At 39.1% G+C, this 24,128-nt stretch overlaps 1 protein-coding gene across 1 annotated transcript in view; it reads right to left on the reverse strand.

Annotated features, from left to right (window-relative positions):
• LOC134649670 (acid sphingomyelinase-like phosphodiesterase 3a) overlaps window positions 1-24,128 on the reverse strand; it is a 68,115-nt gene that overhangs the window by 11,309 nt on the left and 32,678 nt on the right. Inside the window, exons 3-4 of the mRNA XM_063504508.1 lie at window positions 806-874; window positions 352-511 (exon numbers count right to left, since the gene is read on the reverse strand). Of these exons, the coding sequence (XP_063360578.1) occupies window positions 352-511; window positions 806-874 (229 nt within the window). The remainder of the gene's footprint in view (window positions 1-351; window positions 512-805; window positions 875-24,128) is intronic.

Below are 24,128 nucleotides of genomic sequence, written 5' to 3' on the forward strand. Positions count from 1 at the left end.
AACGTACATAGGTTTCATTAAATTTATATGAGCGAAACCTGAATGATGGTCTTTTGGAATAGTTACGCTCGTGGTTGATGTGACAATTTTTGGGTTGAACTTCTTGGACTTTCCACAAACGGTTTTAGTCTGAGATGACAATGATGATAGTGATGTTGGGAAATACGTTGATGAGCAATATTTATGTTTTAAAGGCGCCCGATTCTGATTACAAAAATCATAATTGGGCTCTAGAGCGTAATATAGTCAAAGTATTTAGTTAAAGCGGCCTCGACGCTCAATTTGCCTAATGATTCTGGTTAGCAATGTTGTTTCTGATCTTCAAGGTGTAATAAAGGGTTAAAAACTTACCCAGTCCATAGTACGAACTCGACGTTCTCAGAGTGTCGCGTGCGCATGTGGCGCGCGGCCGACTCGATCAGCTCCAGCGAGCTGTCGCACGAGTAGTCGCCGAAGCGGCCCAGCGCGCGGTGGTGCCCCGAACTGCCGCGCTCATCTGCTCGACGACAATCTGAATAATAAATATATGTTATGATCTTGGTTGTGAAAGTAAGAACCGAAGGCTGGTTCGAATACGGTCTAGGCCACAGGAGAGCTTGTCAGCTTTTCTTTAGTTTAAGACATCTATTTTAGTTATATCCATTACATTTTTATCTATACTAACCTATCCGTGTAGTTAGGTAATGGCAAATTAACGTTTGATCACGGATTGACGATACATCCATGCCTCTCTTATAAATTGTGGTTGTAAGTATTATAGTTGTATGATTACATAAATGTTATGTGTAGTACACTTTATACCTACGTCTTCTAGTGTCGCCCTGTGATGTGTATAGCGGATCATAATGGAAGTCCGTGATGTGCCAAAAATAACCTGCAACAAAGAAACATAACCGTTACATATTTATTATACAAAACTGTCTATGGACCGGTCAGTATTAATTTAACTAAGGATAAACTAAGTAGTCGAGCTGTGCGCGAGTCCACTAACAGAAACGCACTACTACCTACCAATAGGAACGCATACCTACCAGCTTGCACCGATATACAATCTCGCACAGCTTTGGTGGACGCTCTTTTTACCCTAAGTTACTAGTATACTATTACGTACGTCGTTATGTGTGTGTGTACATACATTAACATGTATGTATGTATACATCGTTGGATTCGTTGGAGAACAATGAGATTAAGATGAAATGATGTTAGACTAGAATAGCTTAGTAATGTGTACATATTGTCTCTAATACTCGCATCAATTACCAGACTAATTAGTTATATTTAGTGCTTCAACTAGCGGCCGCATTCGAACAATGTTTCTAAAGATCACTGTAATAAGATACCGATCTGTACTGACGGATCGGTATCAATTGGCACTGGTAAACGTTACATTTCTTAAAACAAAACCGTTACTTTTGACACTGAGTGATCTCTTAGAAGCATTCTTCGAATTGGGCCATATGTAAACAATTGAAAATTTTTTATCCGACTACGAGAAATGTCCAGTTTAATACTAGATTCATGAATGCATATAAATGAGGCACCATTCGATTCCGTATTAGGTATGACGCAAGAGACGTAATCGCCGTCACCTATAATTTTTAATGTAGTTGAAAAAGGAGGAAGGATTTTTACGAAAAAAACTGTAAGTATTTGGGTTAAAGTTTCTCAAGTAATTTACTTGTTTAATCACAGTTTTGTAATTGATTAAGATCTCCGGTAGCTCAGCCGTCTTCTTAGCTAGCTTCTTATAGTTAATGTGATACTGACCCAGGAGAAAAACTTTGGTAGCAAGAAAAGGAAAGAGTATTTTTGTTATTAATTATTAGCCTGTTGTGTCCCACTGCTGGGCAAACTCCCTCTCTTTCTTCCACGCGTCTTGTTCTGTATGGCAACATTTAGGCCAATATTTCCGAAAAACGTCAAGATAGTCCCGCCAACATGCGTTTTCTGGCGGTCTAGCATGAGTTGCGTTCTCGCGCGCGACTCCATACTTACATCTAGCGCGACCTCAAGTATGGACTCGCGCGCGAGAACGCAAGTCATGCTAGACCGTCTGAACGAATTATAGAGAAAATAATATATTGTAATATAACGTAAGTACCTACAACACGCCTTCTTGAGCTTACTGTGGGACTTAGTCAATCTGTGTAAGAATGTCCTATAATATTTATTTATTTACGTAATTTTGTATAATTACCCTTATGTAGCAGTCACATAAACTACAACATATTAAATCACACTATAGTTCAATTTATGTAATAATGTATGAAATAGTGAGATATGAGTCCTAATACTTGACACTACCCCATAAGCTGGCATCTTCAATCGTGTTATCAATTAAATATTGAAACGTTTATCTTATAATTACGCAAATTCTCCTCCTCATTAGATTAGAGGCTCCCAGTTTGCTCAGTCAGGTAATCTGATAACTGTCTGTAAACAGGATTTATGTTTTCAGAGCTTATGTTAAACTAAAGGGGAAAGTAATTTTAGTAATATCTACGATTAGAATTTTATAATGAGCAAACACGTTATTATTAAATAAATAGCAGTGCATAGTTTTATACTCATTCACTTAGAATTATTTTTGGTTTATTTAATAAATCATAAAAATAACTTCTATTTGTAACCTGCCTTTCCATGAAGCACTTCATTACAGAACACCCCCACATCAATCCCTACTGTCTCCTTTCGTGTGTAAAGAAAGCACTATACTTAGATCCATCCCATTTCACAAATATAAAAATACAAATCTCCCTGAGCAATCCCACTTTTCTGACGCCTACATTACCCATTAAGACGCACTCGGGTCGCCGTATAATAAATTAAGACAATTTAATCCGGCGCAATACAAATCTCTTGTCTAATTTATTTCGCAAGTCGAATTCAGCGGGATATAACTTTTCGTACTCGAATGCGTCGATGTCGGGAATCTGGAAGAGACGGCTTCGCATATCAGCGATTGACTCCAAATTCAATTTATTTTCAGGAACCGTTTTTAGAAAGGAACGTTCAATGGCACTGAACTATTTTTCATCGGAATCGCATATATTTCCTATAGATTCAAGAATACTCGTAAGTACTTGTCTCTAAAACAACGCAATGTAGGTATATGTATATATCGTCGGATGATCGTAAAATCCGCCAGATCATGAAATTCCTACTAGTCATATCACGAATGTGCCTGATAAAAAATACGGCAGATCGATAAGAGCAACGTATTCATCGATATACCTATCTAGATAACAGGCACATCGTAAAACAGTCACAAGATGATAGTGGAACAGCATGAAAGAGTCAATCGCTGATATGCGGAGGCATTAAAAACAGAATCTTGTTATTTTAACCATAGTTTTGTTATAGGGTAAATTATAAGTTTATACGTATACTTGCCCTGTTGTTGCTCTTAGGCTCGACACCGGAAAGCGATCATTTTTACCACTGTTGCCTCAACCGACAGAAATGGCGTGAGAAATATCCGCTACGTTAATTCCAACGCAGTGACAACAAAATAATTAGAAGACCAAAATTAGCGCCATGGAAATGCAAATTAAACTCACAAATTTCGACGCTGGCGTGGGTCCAACTCAAACCTACGTGTCACCAGCGAGCCCTCTAAAATTAACAGCTGCACAACTTGTAATGGCTTTATTGCAATAATTACAATACATCTTTGAAGGACTAGTCAATTCACCTATATTTAAATACCTATGTTACTTATGCATATATAATAGTATTTTTACATTTTAAATTTACAATTTTATTTCAAAGTAAGTGCTTGGTCGTAGAAAAAGTATTGTATGCAACATTGTTTAACTGAGTCAAAAAATACTCGTGGCGTCTTTATTAACAATTTTCGGCTTCGCCTCAAATTGTTCCACTCGCCTTTTTTGACCTCTCTTAAACAATGTTGCATACAATACTTTTTCTACGACCAAGCACTTACTTTGAAATAAAATTGTAAATTTAACAAATATTATTCATTCAAGAAGTAGCAAAGAATGGAGGGTACGGGCGGGAAAAGAATGAATGAAATAAAAAAACATGTCTATGGTTCACTCATCTGTCAGAGATGACAATTAAAATTTATAAGTGGAAAAATTACTGCCTTGGGTGTGACATGAACTCACGGCCTCTGGATCGATATTCCAGCCCTCTGCTAACTGAGCTCCCAAGACTTCACCCATAGCCAGCGAATCTTTTCACCCTAGTGACATACACTTCTTAAACGGCTACTGGAGTTCCAAGTCACGCCCTGCTTTATGAGGCGACTCCCGATTGCATATCGTCAGCACTAATCAGCGCGAAGCGCTAACGATAACTGGTGCTAACGGCAAAGTCGTATCAAAATAAGATAAAAACCTTCTCAACTTATTATGTCAGAATCAGCCTCCAGAATACTGCACCAGTTCTAAGGCTTAGTTTTCCTAGTGAATAATGGGCTACTTTAGGAATGCAACTGAGAAAGCGTTGAGTTTAAGAGTTTTCTTTTTTCTTAAAAATTATACTACAGCTAGCTATGTTCAGCAATATGGATATTAAGTACTTTAACATAACAACGATAAAGGGTTAGTGCCAAGATAAGATGCGCGAGAGGCGAGAGCCAAATGCGCTGTTTTGGCAATGTTCGCGTAGAAATAACGAGCAAATGACTAAAAAGTCGCTAAACATTGTCCTATAAATGGAGCCATGAGGATCATCTTAAACATTCTACTTTTTTTTTCTTAAATGACTCAGGAATCAGGATAGGATGCATTGACGCAAAATTTAATGTGGTAATGAGAACCGACTTTTATTATGATACTTAATATTAAATTTTGGGCCAGTCTACGTATTTACGAGTAAGAACTGTTTTAAGTAGGTACAAATAAAACGATTCGCAGAAGGGAACGATTGCAACAAGCAACTTGGATGTGCGCAGTTTTCTGGTAAAATCTAATCTGTCTTTTCCAGTATTTTGTCTTATACATCCCCGCAGTGTTTGAATACGTAACGTGTTCATCAGCCGCCTACTCTCTCATTAATCACACGTTTTTGCTCCGTCTCAGGGAAACGCAAACTGTGATAAATCCCGACGAATTACTACGACCAGAGTAAGCTTACATAGAGTAGTGCATCCTCAACCAAAGCTATCACGAGAGCAGTGCGCATAAAATAATTGGCGACGCAAGAGTACATAGCTCGCCTGGGTTAACCTGAATTAGGATGGACAAGCTGCTTTTGCTTCTATGATTTGAACCAGGGATGTTGCGAATATCCGCATCCGCATCCGCGAAACTTCCGCATTATTTTCAACATCCGCATCTGCATCCGCATCCGCATAAAATCGATGCGGAGTTTTATGCGGATGCGGATGTGGAACAGGTGGGTACAAGAACGTCTTAGCATCGGCGTAAGTGCTAGACTGCTAGGTAATGTTAACAACAGTTAACAAAAAAATCTATTAGAAATGAGCAGTCAAGCGTGAGTGGGACTTAATGTACGGAACCCTTGAAACGCGAGTCCGACTCGCACTTAGCCGGTGTTTTTAAATAAAAATTACTAAAAGTAATATTTGACGTTTTTTATGTACCTATCTTGACATCCGCATCCGCATCCGCAGATGTGAGCCTTTAAAAATCCGCATCCGCATCCGCATCCGCGGATGTCAAATAAACGGCATCCGCAACATCCATGATTTGAACATCGAACGTGAAATTCTAAATGTTTGAAGGTAGGTTACTACTGTCTGTAGTCCTTATACTGTGGCACGACTCCGGTTACGTCGCATTGCAAAAACATAACGCACACGAGTGACAAATTTGTTTTCGGTGGGATCGATGGAATATGTGATTGAATTTTTGATCGACTCGAAAACAATTCGCTTTGAAGACATATATATATTCGTATAGATAACTCGAAAATTTAGCTCGTAAAAATATCATATGCATGCAAAGTATGATGTTATTTTTAAGTCTAAAAAGAAACGTTCAACGTTATGCAGGTACTCGTTAGGCTAATTGCATAAATTAAATAATTATATGTAAAAGATGTACAGTCCATTTCAGAACTTTTATTACTTCTGATCACGTTGTGACGAGTAATTACTGCTGCTTTCTCTGCTGATTAATTGTTTAATTATTAATTTGTGAGTTACAGATAGATACAACGATGAATCCTATAAATGCGGACAGAAGCTAGTACACTATACTCGTAAATACTATTGAATATCGTATAACGAGGTGAGTAGGTTTCGCGGGGAGAGGTGGGTTATGAATGGGGAGAGAAGGTTTGAGAGGGGGTGAGAAGGGATTTTAAGGCTACTGCTCCAAAAATAATGTATTCCATACACATAATAAAAAAAATCGATCCAACAATCTTCCAAAATCACCTTTGTATGAAAACCCCTCTCACCCCAAATACGAGGCACTACGGGGTGAGGTGGGTTTTCCTCTTTATCGTCAAAGTTATGAAATGGAACTACCCAAAATAAAATAAAAACTAAAATACAAACGTCCGGAACACTTATTATATATGTCGGCGGCAGATCGTAAAATCGGGCATATCGAGATATTCCTAGGCATATCATGAAACGCCGCCATTTCATGATCTGACTAAGTTTAACCCAGGCGTATCACGATCTGCCTTATAAAAGAGGCGGCAGATCGGTCAGACCAATGTATTCGTTGATATTCCTAGCTTTATACCGGGCGCATCGTAAAATAATTGATGAGATATTCCTAGGCATATCATGAAACGCCGCCATTTCATGATCTGACTAAAATTAACTCAGGCATATCACGATCTGTTTTATAAAAGATTCGGCAGATCGATGGGAGCAATGTATTCGTCGAATTCCTAGCTTCATTCATACCGATCGCATCGTAAAATAATTGCATTTTTTGCCACTGGTGGCGCTGCATTCTATATGGCGCTGCGTCAGAGTCCAGTGTTGCCAGATCGTACCTTTTAATACAAGTTTACGTTCCTTTTGAGCCTTGAGGTTTGCTCGATATGGCTGGTGGTCGCTAGGCAGATCATGAAATGCCGGCGTTTCATGATCTGCCTAGGAATATCACCCATTGAGGTTTGCACGATATGGCTGATGGTCGCGCTAGGCAGATCATGAAATGCCGGCGTTTCATGATCTGCCTAGGAATATCACCCCTTGAGGTTTGCACGATATGGCTGGTGGTCGCTAGTCAGATCATGAAATGCCGGCGTTTCATGATCTGCCTAGGAATATCACCCATGAGGTTTGCACGATATGGCTGGTGGTCGTCGCTAGGCAGATCATGAAATGCCGGCGTTTCATGATCTGCCTAGGAATATCACCCCTTGAGGTTTGCACGATATGGCTGGTCGTCGCTAGGCAGATCATGAAATGCCGGCGTTTTATGATCTGCCTAGGAATATCACCCCTTGAGGTTTGCACGATATGGCTGGTCGTCGCTAGGCAGATCATGAAATGCCGGCGTTTCATGATCTGCCTAGGAATATCACCCCTTGAGGTTTGCACGATATGGCTGGTCGTCGCTAGGCAGATCATGAAATGCCGGCGTTTCATGATCTGCCTAGGAATATCACCCATTGAGGTTTTCACGATATGGCTGGTGGTCGTCGCTAGGCAGATCATGAAATGCCGGCGTTTCATGATCTGTCTAGGAATATCACCCATTGAGGTTTGCACGATATGGCTGGTGGTTGCGCTAGGCAGATTATGAAATGCCGGCGTTTCATGATCTGCCTAGGAATATCACCCCTTGAGATTTGCACGATATGGCTGGTCGTCGCTAGGCAGATCATGAAATGCCGGTGTTTCATGATCTGCCTAGGAATATCACCCCTTGAGGCTTGCACGATATGGCTGGTAGTCGCTAGGCAGATGATGAAATGCCGGCGTTTCATGATCTGCCTAGGAATATCACCCCTTGAGGTTTGCACGATATGGCTGGTCGTCGCTAGGCAGATCATGAAATGCCGGCGTTTCATGATCTGCCTAGGAATATCACCCATTGAGGTTTGCACGATATGGCTGGTGGTCGCTAGGCAGATCATGATATGCCGGCGTTTCATGATCTGCCTAGGAATATCACCCCTTGAGTTTGCACGATATGGCTGATGGTCGCGCTAGGCAGATCATGAAATGTCGGCGTTTCATGATATGCCTAGGAATATCACACCCTACTTATTTGATATGCCTGAACGTCGCTAGGCAAATCGTCAAACGTTGATGTTTGAACGATATGGCTGGTAGTCGCTAGTCAGATCATGAAATGGCGGCGTTTCATGGTATGCCTAGGAATATCTCGATATGGCCGATTTTACGATCTGCCTCCGACATATACACAATTCAGTTTTCATATGTAAAAATAAAATCTTATCGAGGTTTGAATTTCATTTTTGACCCTACTCACCCCATTTTACGGTACAGAATTTTTAACATATATATTTGTTTTGATTTGTATTCCATAGTATTCATAGTACAAGTGACCATGTTAGCTTGAAATCATAATTATAAAAAATTCAGAAAATTAGATTTCAACTTCCGAAAGAACATTTTCAGACGAAAGTTCATCACCGAGCTGAAGTCTTCGTCACATAATTGAATATTATGGATGATCCTAAAAAAATATTAAGAAACAACACACGCACCGAATTCGTGATCTCTAGACGAATTGAAGGAAAATAAATTGTCGTCCTGTGAATAAGTAAGGGTTATAAAAACTTTATGGGAGTTACGAAAAGGTCGCGAGTCATTATGGTGGATTGTGAGTAGACTACATATAATTCAAACAATTCATATTCATAATATTGTTAGTACAACAAATCTTAAAATAACTCAAGGCTAGTGACATTAAAAATACAAAATAATAATAATAAGCCTATCTACAAATAACACAAAAAAAGTACATACTAAAAATAAATAAAACCAGGCAACCTAAATGCACCATTTTTCAACATCTGTGGCTGCCACATGCAGTCCATTCCAGTGCATGAGCAATGGTGCATCTATCTTTCCTGCCGTTTTCAATATACTATTGGTACTGCCACAGTCTCTGGATAAGTGACGCCGATCTGTTGCGTATGATTGCAAAAAAGTCATCCGTGTGCGCCTCCGCGAACATTCCAGACGCACTACAGTGACGTGTCAGTCCCATCAGCATCCTGAAAACGTTGTTATATTGTATTCGTAGAGCATTGTACGCTCGCTGAGTATAGCTAGCCCACAGGGTGCAGGTATAAAATATACATTTTTTTTTTTATAATATAAATATATTATATTCTTCAAATTAAGGTGCAGTGGGTTCAGGTCCTCCTAACGTAGCTCTCTGAGCACTGAGCGGACGGCCGTGTCGTGTGTGGCCGCGGGTCGTGGATATCATTATTTAAAATATTTTTAGTTATTTTTAACAAAAAGGTAGATGTGATGGTACATGGAGTTACATGAATTCACGAAACTGCAGTAGTTTGTACTCAGGATTTAGAGGTTATTTATTTTGGATTTTTTTCGAATTGCTGTAATTCCTTTCAAATATTTTCCTGCTCAACGTTTTTTCCCCAAACAACTACCAGAAACTTAAAACATCACTCAACGAATCGTGCATATTTTACTAACTTATCACGCGAACTTTGACTCCAACAAAATCAGGGTATCGCGCTTAATTTAAAAATAAATCTCGCTTCAACCACATCACACGTAAAAAGGTCTTTGCTCTTTGGTACGTGTAGAATATATGTAAGTCTCAAACGTAATTTTATGAAAACTCCACATTTTATTCTAAACAAAAGATAATTATACTTAATTGCATTTCGTGTTATAAAGATACAGTTGGATTTCATAGGTTGAATATCTAATTAGTACCTATTATAAAAGAAGCAATTTTCCAGTTTTATTCCTAAAATAACACAGAATTAACTGGGGTTCTAGCCAAGATGATAGTTGTCAATTATTGAGAAAAGCCAATCGAAAAGTAAAAATTTATGAGGATGACAGATGTGACGATAAGTCGCGTCATTATTTAAGTTTCAATGGGCGTTTTCTATAAATGATTGTCACTTGGGTCCTTTGGTGTTTTTTACGATATTTTAAAATTTACAGTTCTTAAGTGAAATGATTATATTGTAACAGTGTGTCAAGTTTTCTGTTAAGATTTTCCAAAACTAAAGTACCCAGAAGTACTGCCGGACTGCCTATCAGTGTAATTTCATTAAAAACCTTCTCGAGTAAAGGCAAGCGAGGTCACTGAACTTGTTAGAGTGGCCCATCTCATTTTAATAAATTTCAATGAAATATGTATCTCCTGTCGGTAGAAATAATGGCGAGACCCGCTTGAATACTAAAAATAAATCACCGCGGTTTTTTAATGCGCGGGAGAAAAGACTCGTTTCTCGTCCTTGCGAGGAAAGTGATTTTCTTACAAAGGAAACTGACATAAATATGATTTCTAGTCTGTAGCTTTGTGTTGGAAATTATTACGCTGTTATCGCACAATCGCAATGTTTTGGTTCAGTGAATGAATAAAATGACAATGATTGTGATAAATGACAATGGGTTGTAATTATTGAAGCTACGAGTAGAGTCCGGTCCGTGGCATTGAATGTTTTAAATAATAGGCACATGTCCTATTTGACGCGAGTCGATAAACATGATAAACATTCAGGATTCTATACAGTCAGGATTCTATACGAAACTCATTTATTTTAATGAGCACGATTATAAAGTAAAAGCTCCGATCTAAGTGATACACGCCTAAATATCATTAAAGTATTGATACTTCTCGTAATTATTTTTGTCCAATTTATATAATTTAAGTAGGTACTTGTCTTACGCCTTTCTATGCTTGTTTTATTTGCCAGGTACACTATAATTAAACATTACTATTATTCAGATATCACGCAACCAATGATAAATGTGTCTTGCAAATTCACGTATTGACTTATAATATCTGGGAGACCGAGCTTTGCTCGGAAAACATACAAAAACTCATAAATGCGCGTTTTCCCAGAAATAAGACTATATATAGCTAGATCGATTTTTCGCCCCCGAAAACCCCCATATAGCAAATTTCATCGAAATCGTTAGAGCCGTTTCCGAGATCCCCGAAATATATATAAATAAACATATAAATAAATAAATAAATAAGCAAGAATTGCTCGTTTAAAGGTATTAGATAGATAGATAGATATTTACCTATCTATGTACAGCGATATTTAACATTTTATGGAAATCACCATAATTTGGTGAAGTGGAACTGCAGATGAAAACCATAATCTGTTTTATGAAGTTGGTTATTACTTTGCTAAAGTACCGTAAAGTCACAGAATAAGTAATAGTATTATCATAATACAGAACGGCCACGCACCGCCCCGCCCCGACTCGCATTACCTCGCCCCGTGCTCGCCCCGCGACATGAATCTGGCGGACTTCTGGCGTACTCTCAGTAAAGCGACTTACCCACACATACACAATGACGCGTGTACAGATGTGCCGCGCACACATATAATTGCAAATGATTTTTGATGTATGGCGTGTCCGCTCTGTGGTAAAGTGCGCGGTTGTTTTATGCGATAAGCGCAGCGTTAAACGCAATGCGTTTGCCGCACACCAATCATTTTATATCAGATAATCTAATGACACTACATTGTTTTACGCGGTAAACTCAGCAGTAAGCGCAGTTTTCCAACATTCCATTAACGCATGCGTTCAACGCTGCGTTTATCGCAAGTTCCTTCATAATTTATTTTATTCTGATATTCAGATCTAGAATAAAAGATCACTGAGTAATCATCCTTGTTTATTTTTATCTTGTTAAGAAATTTTCTAGTGTGCCATGCCAAACGATAACGAGTAAGTAGCGTTAAAAGTCACTACAACGTTTTCCACTCGTATATGGCCGCTCTTATGAGACCAATAACTGTATTAGCGTTCAACACGGTTTAGCTAATACTGAGATAGCTTCATTTTGTACGTAAACATTCTACACTTACACAATTTAAACTTATGGTTACAATTTTACTAGGTACGTGAGGAAAATTTTCAATCATCTACTTATTTAATTCAAGTTTTAAAACATTAATACGACTATGTGCCGACGATTCTGTTTTAAACCATAAGTGCAGAAGTAAAGTAGGCCAGCGTAATAAGATGGAAAAGGATTATGAAAATCAACTTTTCAAAATAAGTCTCGTGGACCTCAGCTGTTCGATCTAGAAATCAGATCTAGAAAAAAAGATCTATGAAAATACTATTTTTAAATGTGATAGTTACACCTCAACGCATAAGATAACTAAACGTCACTTACTAAATATGTATTTCATTTTCAGGGACCGGGTTCGGTGTAGCGGGGGTCGTCACTTAATATGCGTACATGTGTTGTGCTAAAGTTGCCCAAAACCCTCCCAGAAAGTTCTCGAAGCGGTAACATAGTTAATCAATCAGTCTTTGTTTCACCTCTGGATAATATTAATGGTGGTTAGAAGCGGTTAGGTGATTTGTTAGGCGGAATCGCTTTTTGTCTAGCGAAATAAATGAGTTCTTCAGTTGGAACGGCGGTGTTCAGTTATTATTGCCATTGCCACCATTTGTTCCTCCAGTATTTAGGTAAACCAAACTGTTAGACAACGTACCTACCTAACGACGTTACCTTACGATAATTAAAAACATATAATTTTGAATTCATTTTCTACTGGGCGATCTAAATGTAATAATGTAACCATATGGTAGTTTTAACGCTAGGGATATATATTATGCGTTATATAGCAAGACTGCGAACTAACCTGTAAAAAATCGTAACGTTAATCTCATTATGAATTTCAACTTTTTTGAAATCTCTCGCACTCAATTACAGGCTACTGGCCAGCCAGTACAATTGCTGCCTGATATGGGTAATTAAATACTAAAGTAATAATATCGTGAGTTATCCTTAATATGCGCAATATGAAAAGCAAATGAATCGTATATCGTATGTGATTCTCAGTAAATGTGTACGTTAGGCATTCTAAGTATTACATTAATATATAGGCCACCAACTTCACAGTCTTGGCACGCACTTTATTCACAAAAATGAGCTTTATCAGCGACACAATGTGCAAAGTATATGACACCGCATCATCACCATCAAGTAAAGTTGTCTTCATGATGGCACGTACCAATTCTTGTTCAGCTTTGGCGTAGGTATTAGTTCTGTGGCATGCGCGCACGTATACGCAAAATGGTTGCCAATTATCTTGCCAGCGTGAACTGGCGTACTAAGTTTATCGTGGAAGGGCGTCAATCAAAGCACTTTGCGGCTTAAGGGTTGTGTGTACACTTGATATGAATAAGAATTTTTTTGCTCTAATAAGTTGATACTTAAGGGTAACGGTACTTATGAATTATGTCGGGTTGGGAGTCAATGTGATGAATTGATGATAATTATAGCTTGCGTGCGTACGGTGACGCAAAATATGTATTGAGATGACATGAGCTGTCATCGTACCTAAGCTAAGTAAAAATATGATAATTTGACATTAGTTACAATATTTATCTCTCATCATATTTTTAACATTGCATTACGTTATCAAGATTCAATGCGTAGCCATTGCGTAGCGGTAAGATTACTCCGGGCTGCGGCAGAGTACACTTAAACTTAAATAAGGCTAGTTCGAACGTGTACTGACATAAAAATTACATCTAAATAATGTCATTCAGTCATCGTGCATTTTGATAGTACCTGTCTGTACATGTACTAGCGCGAGCGAGCGAGGAAATATATGAACGAGCAAGACGCGACGCGACGATATTAAAATCAAATGTACTGAGACCCCGCTAAGTTGCACCGGCTTGGTACAATGTATACCTACATCACCACCACCACCACCATCATCACCATTCTTAACGCAGCAGTGCGTGGCCATTGTTTTATTTCTTCGTATGGCATTTACAGAGTCGGTAATTATAAATTACAATATTTACAATACGATATCTAAGTTCTTCACCCATTGAGCAGCGTGTGCATTAATAATTAGCAGTGGCCATGAAAACTTAGCTCAGTCCGACTCTAGAGATCATGTTGTAAAGCTATAATACGGCGCAAAACCCCAATCGACAGTGCTTGCTCCATTTTTAGGGTTCCGTAGCCAAATGGCAAAAAACGGAACCCTTATAGATTCGTCATGTCTGTCTGTCTGTCTGTCTGTCCGTCTGTCTGTCCGTCTGTCCGTCTGTCTGTCCGTCTGTCCGTCTGTCCGTCTGTCCGTCTGTCCGTCTGTCTGTCCGTCCGTATGTCACAGCCACTTTTCTCCGAAACTATAAGAACTATACTGTTGAAACTTGGTAAGTAGATGTATTCTGTGAACCGCATTAAGATTTTCACACAAAAATAGAAAAAAAACAATACATTTTTGGGGTTCCCCATACTTCGAACTGAAATTCAAAAAAAATTTTTTCATCAAACCCATACGTGTGGGGTATCTATGGATAGGTCTTCAAAAATGATATTGAGGTTTCTAATATCATTTTTTTCTAAACTGAATAGTTTGCGCGGGAGACACTTCCAAAGTGGTAAAATGTGTGTCCCCCCCCCTGTAACTTCTAAAATAAGAGAATGATAAAACTAAAAAAAATATATGATGTACATTACCATGTAAACTTCCACTGAAAATTGGTTTGAATGAGATCTAGTAAGTAGTTTTTTTTTATACGTCATAAATCGCTTAAATACGGAACCCTTCATGGACGAGTCCGACTCGCACTTGGCCGCTTTTTATAGGTATATTACCAAGTTATTGAAGTAGATCCCAATATGCGTACGTTTTGTCTTATATTAATATACTCGTACCTAATTAAAGACAATAGGAACAACGTTTCAAGGTTATCATTTCTTAATTTTTAGGGTTCCGTAGCCAAATGGCAAAAACCGGAACCCTTATAGATTCGTCATGTCTGTCTGTCTGTCCGTCTGTCCGTCTGTCCGTCTGTCCGTCTGTCCGTCTGTCTGTCCGTCCGTATGTCACAGCCACTATTCTCCGAAACTATAAGAACTATACTGTTGAAACTTGGTAAGTAGATGTATTCTGTGAACCGCATTAAGATTTTCAGACAAAAATAGAAAAAAAACAATACATTTTTGGGGTTCCCCATACTTCGAACTGAAACTCAAAAAATTTTTTTTCATCAAACCCATACGTGTGGGGTATCTATGGATAGGTCTTCAAAAATAATATTGAGGTTTCTAATATCATTTTTTTCTAAACTGAATAGTTTGCGCGAGAGACACTTCCAAAGTGGTAAAATGTGTGTCCCCCCCCCCCCTGTAACTTCTAAAATAAGAGAATGATAATACTAAAAAAAATATATGATGTACATTACCATGTAAACTTCCACCGAAAATTGGTTTGAACGAGATCTAGTAAGTAGTTTTTTTTTATACGTCATAAATCGCCTAAATACGGAACCCTTCATGGGCGAGTCCGACTCGCACGTGGCCGCTTTTTTAAAATAGTCGAGACCGGTCGAGGCCTCTCGCATATGTCACTCCATAGCCGTGATTAAAATGCATCCCAGAAAGCTCTTTCGATATTCTTGCTGTTTTTTGGAATAACTTTTATAGACAGACGCCAAATCCTATAGCCCCTTTTCCTGCGAGCCCCTGAGGGCGTGCGTGCACCTTAATAACTACTTGATTGATGAACATATCCATTATCCAAGTTTTCCAATTACACTTATTGTTCGGTTTATTATAAACTCGTGCGAAATTAGTTTGGGCTCTATTCGCTGAATACACAAAGCTAAAAATAAATTAATTAAAAATTAAAAAACACGACTGCAGTTTAAAATCGAACTGAAAAGCTAAAAATAATTTTTAGTTTTGTTAGGTACTCAACTTAATGAATGTAAAATAGAATATAAGTGTTCAGTCCGGGTCATAAACAGCAAACGGAAAAGTTTAGGCTCATTTAGGATCGTGACTGCACCTGCATATTTTATTTCTATTGCAGTCGGGGACCTTGATATATTGAAATTTTCCCATTCACAGGTCCCCGACTGCAATCGAAATAAAATATACAGGTACAGTCACGATCCTAAATGAGCCTAAACTTTTCCGTTTGCTGTTTATGACCCGGACTGAACACTTATATTCTATTTTACATTCATTAAGTTGAGTACCTAACAAAACTAAAAATTATTTTTAGCTTTTCAGTTCGATTTTAAACTGCAGTCGTGTTTTTTAATTTTTAATTAATTTATTTTATTTTATACATTTTAGTGACCATACAAACCAACCACATTTTTTATGATTAAAGGAAATTTAGTTGCTTGAAGGAGCTTTCATCATGTTGATCTTTGATATGTTAGCATAAAACGTGCTTAAATACCTAAATAGGTCGGACCCAAAAACCAGACGTATTTAAAAGTGGCTTAATATCTCTGTAACTACATAATTATTTCCTATTAGTTGGCTTTCGGCCTTCGCAATTAAGATACTTGGGGAAGCTGCAGAATGCGTGCACCTTTCTTACGCTCCGGGCCTTCGGCCCTACGCGAAGCTCGGCCTTTGGCCTTCGCAATTAAGATACTTGGGGAAGCTGCAGAAAGCATGCACCTTTCTTACGCTCCGGGCTTTCGGCCCTACGCGAAGCTCGGCCTTCGGCCTTCGCGATTGAGAAACTTGGGGAAGTTACATAAAGGGTGCACCTTTCTTACGCTCCGGGTCTTCGGCCCTACGCGAAGCTCGGCCTTCGGCCGTCGCAATTAAGATACTTGGGGAAGCTGCAGAAAGCATGCACCTTTCTTACGCTCCGGGCCTTCGGCCCTACGCGAAGCACGGCCTTCGGCCTTCGCGATTGAGAAACTTGGGGAACTTACATAAAGCGTGCACCTTTCTTACGCTCCGGGTCTTCGGCCCTACGCGAAGCTCGGCCTTCAGCCTTCGCAATTAAGATACTTGGGAAAGCTGCAAAAACCGTGCACCTTTCTTACTCTCCGGGCCTTTGACCCTACGCGAAGCTCGGCCTTCAGCCTTCGCAATTAAGGAACTTGGGGAAGCTGCAAAAACCATGCACCTTTCTTACGCTCCGGGCCCTCGGCCCTACGCGAAGCTCGGCCTTCGGCCTTCTCGATTGGGACACTTGGGGAAGTTACATAAAGCGTGTACCTTTCTTACGCTCCGGGCCTTCGGCCCTACGCGAAGCTCGGCCTTCGGCCTTCGCGATTGAGAAACTTGGGGAAAATACATAAAGCATGTACCTTTCTTACGCTCCGGGTCTTCGGCCCTACGCGAAACTCGGCCTTCGGCCTTCGCAATTAAGATACTTGGGGAAGCTACAGAGAGCGTGCACCTTTCTTACGCTCCGGGCCTTTGACCCTACGTGAAGCTCGGCCTTCGGCCTTCGCAATTGAGGAACTTGGGGAAGCTGCAAAAACCATGCACCTTTCTTACGCTCCGGGCCTTCGGCCCTACGCGAAGCTGGGCCTTCGGCCTTCGCGATTGGGAATCTTGGGGAAGCTACAGAGAGTGTGCACCTTGCTTACGCTCTGGGCCTTCGGCCCTACGCGAAGCTCGGCCTTCGGCCTTCGCAATTGAGTTATTGGGGAAGCTGCAAAAACCGTGCACCTTTCTTACGCTCCGGGCCTTCGGCCCTACGCGAAGCTCGGCCTTCGGCCTTCGCAATTAAGATACTTGGGGAAGTTACAGGAAGCACGCACCTGCCTTACGCTTCGGACCGTCGGCCATATGCGGAGTTCGGCCTTCGGCCTTCGTAATTAAAATACTCTGGTAAGTTGCAGGAAGAGCCCATCTATCTCAAGCTTCCAGTTTTTGCCCCCTACGCGGAGCTCGGCCTTCGTAATTAATATTCTTGGGAAATTTGGAAGCGCGCACCGAGCCTGTCTTATGCTCCGGGCCTTCAACCCTACGCGGAGCTCGGCTTTCGACCTTTGCAATTTGAATACTCGGGGAAGTTGCAGGAAGAGCCCATCTACCGTACGCTCCGGGCCGTCATCCCTACGTAGAGCTCGGCCTTCGGTCTGACACTTTTACACCTTGTTCCGTCAAAGTGGGTGCAGAGTTATATCTGAAGACGGACTCTACAATCTCAGACTCTCTACAAAGAACTTTTACGCTTTTCTATTCCTTTAGCGCAATTTAGAACATATTGGCTTGGTTTCAAAACAAGTAAAATATGATTAATAAAATACCTACCTATGTATAATTTTTTTTATGATCAGCGGTCAAGCCACTTCCTTTGAATATCCCAACAATAGGATAATATTTGGTTTTATAAGATTAGCTTTTCTTACCATATTTTGTGAATTCTTACTTTCTCGAAATTAGACTTAAACCCTCATATTGTATATATATTATTGATCGTCTTTCAAAGCGCTTCATTTTGATGCCCTACTCGATGGGTTTGCAAGATATTTTTTTATAAATGTTTCGCAATATGGCGTATTTAGTCCGCCATATTGTTTTTATAATGACGTCATATAGCCTATGTCACTCGGGATGACGTAAGGATTCTAATGATACATCATACATCTAAATCGGTTCAGGCATTTAGCTGCTAGGGTGGAACAAAGAAACTTACATACCCACAAACATGAACGCTGAAAACAATACACTCCTTTTTTTGGGCAGTCGTGTAAAAAATCAAAATATTTTAAATACAATTATCATTATAAATAAAATAGCCTTTTGTTGTTACTTCTGTGAGACTAATACTTATATAAAATCTAGATTTGTACAGTCGTTTTCTCCCGAATATGATACTTCACAGCGAACATACATTATTCAAGATGGCTGGCCCACGAGGTGACACAGATGAATGGCATTGGCCCCAAACCAGCAACTCATTCAAAGTCAACAATGGGACAGGGAAACCGCATAGAAATTACAAATGCTGTAGACTGACAGCTTTAAAGTTTGTATATGTTTTTCTACTGGAGAAAAACACTGAAATGAGAAACTGAGAGTTTTTATTTAATATTAGTTTTTCAATTCTTTTATTTATCTAATAAATAAATAAATAAACATCTATTTTAGATATAAGTTTAATGAATAAGGGGGTTAGTGTTTCTATCTGGAAGGTTATGACTTATGGCTGTCATATGATACAGATTTCTTAAATCTAGCTTGTAATACAACAAAGTAATAACCAATAAAGTATAGTTTGCTTCAACTCTCCTAGGTCAATGATTTATAACTCAAGATAGGTTATAGGCGTTCCAAAATTGAAGCTCTTACCTTGTGACAAATTGGACGAGTTGCCTTTAGACGCGGCTGAACAAGCGGGAAATGTGCACGTGCCAACGAGCTCCCGGCTCCCGCACAGCGAAAGAGAAAGAGACGACCTTATGTTTAACAACGAGTGTGACAAAGATGGATGGAATGAGAAAATTAATCAAAAATAACAGATTTCTTCGTAGGCACAGAAATAAATATGGAAGTATTTTTTGTGCTCCTCAAGTATGAGTATAACTTATCTATGGTTATACAATATCATTGTCCTAGGTCTCTTCTACATTACAGTGACCGTACTGTATATCTACCTCTACACACAGTAGGAGTACGCGGTTTTTAATCAATATGTTAAAATTGTGTGTTGTTGTGTGCTGGGCTGGACATGTCTGCCGCATGCACCCAGAAAGGTGGGCCAAAATGGTTACTGAGTGGGACCCACGGAACACAATAGACGGTGCAGGCCGGAGTTCAGGCAGACCGAAAAGGAGATGGCGGGACGACTTGGACGCATTCTACCCCAAATGGTGGGAAAATGCCGATGACAGGGTCGAGTGGAGAAAACGAGGGGAGGCCTTTGCCCAACAGTGGGACACCAAAATAGGCTAGAGAAAAAAAAAATGTTAAAATTCAATCAGCAAAATCTACGATAGCGAAACGCATAGGAAACAAATCAAATTACTTATTTTATTAATGTTTTAGCCGCGTAAGCTGACGACTCGCTACCAGACGGCTTGGCAATCTTTTTCTTTAGTAAGTATATGAAATCTTCATAACGCATATGTGACGTTATCTATGAAAAGGGACCTTATTGTCGATAGCGCTTACGCCATTATTAACGATGCTCCGATATAAATACAATGCAGCGCGACGCTGTGCAGCGTAAGCGCCATTGAAAATAAGGTCCCTTTTCATAGATAATGCCCCATATTATATTGAAGTTACCCGCCTAATACCTACTTTAAAGTCAAAAGGAAGCATTATGATTTTAGCGGTCTTCGAATGTACGTTAATATTTATTTTGGTAGCATGTGCTCCATAATAATGTCGAAATAACTAAGACGATTACTGAGTGTAATGTGTGTACACTTATTAATAGTAACGTAAATCATAGTGGCTGGCTGAGACTGAATACAACCACAATATCTAAACTAATGATACGGTAGGGTATGTATCTGTCGATTGGAAACACACAGACACTGTTATTACAAAGCTTGATTATTCCATAGAAACACATTCTAACCATTCATATTCCTAATTTAAACGTCCAAAGCCAGCCAGACTGATATACGTAACAACCAGTAGTGTAAAGCCGAGTCTATACGTATTTAAAGCAATTTCTAAACGATGTGGTAATTATTTTAAACGTAATAACTGCAATCTTTTATTTACGGCTTTAGGTACTTTTATTTGTACAAGAATCAACTTTACATCAAGCCGAAACTCGAATATGAGCTAATTTCTCAAAAATTCACATAACAAATGAAGTAATTTCAGAAGATACGTAAGACTGATACGTTTGTTCGAATATGAGTTAATTTCACAATAATTCACATAACAAACGAAGTGGTTCCACCGGTATGTGTATACCCGACTTAACGCACGCACGTATAAATTGTAATTGTGTAGGCGCGAGTAGATCATCAATCAACTCGCGCCCTCGACAAAGAGGTAGCCTGTGATTAGCAGCCTAAATTATCTAGCGTGTGCTGTGTTGTGTGTGAACAAGACGATATTTTTAACACAATGTAATCCGAAATTAGATCGTAAATTTGATAGCAGAAACGGCGGGGTAGGGTAATCTAATATTTCAATGTAAATTATATATGTACAAATGTTTCAACATCCCATAATAACATGTATACAGCTTATATACATATCGTATAATATGTACATATATACTTATCGTAATAGTAATACATAACCAAGTAAAGCTAAAACTCGACGACGGCTTTCTTTATAAAACACAAGCTTTTATAAAAAGCTTTCAGCGCCAACCACGACACGTTTTCGTTTCGTCTCTATGAATAATTTTCAGTACATATCGGAAAACCCATGTCACTGGCTACGATGCGTGACGTAGCGCTACGGCTGTAGTCACTGTCGCCCGGGAAGCAAGTAAGAATCGAATGGGTACCTTATCTTATTCATCGAAATAATACCTCATCCATTATAATCGACGGTGGAACACGCAACACAAACATTTAATATAAAATATAAAAACTTCTATAATCATATTTCAGTTTTCTTTAAGCCGGTAAAATGGTAGATCCATATGTTTTTATAAAAATGAAGCCAATTAATATAATGTCCATAAATAACCGCAATCAATAACTTTACACAATCGAATTCACTCTCATTGCCATTATAAATGTACCTGAACGGCGTGTGTTAAGCGTGCGATTAAATTTAATGTAGTTTAGAGCGTTTATTTAAAATCACCCGCCTCGGCCTGATTTATGTGTGCTCCTTTCCCGGTGCCCCACTTTCAAAGGGTGGTATCAGCACGGAATATTGCAAGTGAGGTATTTCACGAAGATTGCAATTTTGGCTCCGAACTTGTTTAGTTTGTTGCGCAGATTTTGTTTTCGGGTTTTAGATTATGTATGTGGGTTAGATAAGATTTTGTTCGTTTTGCGGTACATTACATTGTCTTCTGCATCGAATTACGCCAAAATTATTTTATCTCTAAATAAAAGTTTGGCCGGCAACAGGTACTTTAATTAGGTACTTAGAATAACAGTTTTGAATAATTCACGGTTAGTTTCTCAGTTTCAATATCGGGAGCGCAAAAACAATACAAAAGGTAATCACGGTTCATATCGAGGTCGATAACTTAGAAATCAAGTTTTATACCAAAAAAAAAGTTGAAGTACCTACTTATATAATTAAAGATTATACGTCAAACTTCGTGATGTCAAAGTTTTACTATAGCATGTATAATGTATATCAATAACCATACTAAAAGATTGTGGAATTATACTACAGAGGGCCTACCGCGAAACACGGTAATCGAAATATCGTTATCTGTCTCTCTATCGCTCGAATAAGGAGACATAGAGGCAGATAATTTCGAGTTACGTGTTCCGCGGTAGGCCCTTATACCTTCATATAAAATTCATATGACAGACATTATCCTGTTTACTATTTGGAGAAAAGGGAATCAACACTCTCCCTTCGTCATTCATGGTGCCCCAGTGCCCTATTCACTGAATAAATCATTAGTATGATTAAAGTTAAAATTCAAGCCTTCTCGGCTCTACTTAAAGCAGTGATTCCCATCGTTTACCAACAGCAGGCAATATTTTGTCTCAAGCCCACTGTAGTTCGTTCGCGCTAAGAGTCCGCAGCAAGCTCGGTTCTCCAAACAAACGTAGTTGCTCTCATTTTAAAACAGATGGCTTTGAATCCCGTCGACTTGTGGAACTAGATATCAGACGGGATGAGCTGAAAGCCCGACCACCAGCGGCTATTAGGTATAATTATATCATGGTGTCTTTACCTGCCTGTTGTCTGCACGGGTTTTTGCTAATCTCTCTTCAGCAGCGGAGTTGAAACAGTCGCAGTCAGTGGTCGAAACCGGCCGGGAGAGTATATATGTAGCTTCAGATATCATAGTTAAATAAATAAAGCGAAATTAAGTTGTTCATACAAAATTTCTTTTTGCTCCACTTTGTTTGTTTTGGAGCTATATAAACTAATTACATACATAAGTCTTACCTCATGTCATTTTGTATACAAAATTTCAAGTTTCATTATGTTTCATTTCAAGGTTTAATGTCGCATTATTCTTATTTTCTTCAGCTGATATTCTTACCATAAATGTTTTTTTTAAATAAAATAAAAATAAAAAGTCATTTATTGTCGCCAAACACAGTAACAAAATAAAACAAACAAGGAAAAAGAAAAAAGACACAATAAGCACATAAGTCCAATAGGGTTGTTGACTGTATAAATATATAAAATGTTTAAATATAACTAAATGTAGATTTTCGTAAACTATTACCATGAAATATTGATGCGGTCACGGCCTCGTATAGGCAACCCTGATTCGCTTATTGTTTAGTATTCCTTGGTCTGAAGCCACGGTGAACGAAACAGGAATTTGCTCCATAATATGGTTCGGTAATACAACTGCGGGAAAAATGTTACCGACGGCTGACCTTCACATTTCATCGAGCTATAGGTATGCCACCAAGTTATATTTGCGGTTAAATACGACCCGACCTCCGCACAAATTGTAGCAGTTAGCATGAATCAACGTGGCATCCAAATTTGTCCGCGTGCACACATAACGTTGTTCACAGCCTGATTAAGGTTGCCGCTTCATTAGTCTTTCTCAGTTTACGTTAGGTGTTATTTTGCTTTGTACCAACGGACGGATAAACTTGTCGCAAGTGTAACATAAAGCTGATTGTTTATGGGGGTACCGTTAGGAAATCAAGTCACAGGTACCTTTGCCGTTAACATAAACAAAGCAAACAGATGCTGGTGCGGGAGGGCCGATTCTGTTTATGTAATACTAGAAACAAAGGAGCTTGAACTAAACTGTAACTTCTATGTAATTATTACGTATAAAATAACACTTACACAATCTGTGCTACCAAAATCGATGCAGAGTTAGCTTGGCCTGACTCTCCAAGCACAGACAAGACATCCTCAAGACTGAGCATAGTAACGCTACCCCCTCTGCCACTATATACGGTAGTTTTACTCCATCTTCGAGTCAAAGTGACAGAATCCCGTGCCGTGATTGGTCCGTGTCTTTGAACGGACCAATCACGGCACGGGATTCGCTCACCTCGTCCCCCCGCACCCCCGTATTTTTGGCAGCATCGGTTTCATGAAATAATTGCTCTAAACTCCGTCTAGAGGATTCCTAGTCTTGTTGTTATACATCTGTAGACCTAAAATGATCGAGTTTTTATC

Source organism: Cydia amplana, chromosome 7, assembly GCF_948474715.1.
Source record: "Cydia amplana chromosome 7, ilCydAmpl1.1, whole genome shotgun sequence".
Classification (NCBI taxonomy): domain Eukaryota; kingdom Metazoa; phylum Arthropoda; class Insecta; order Lepidoptera; family Tortricidae; genus Cydia; species Cydia amplana.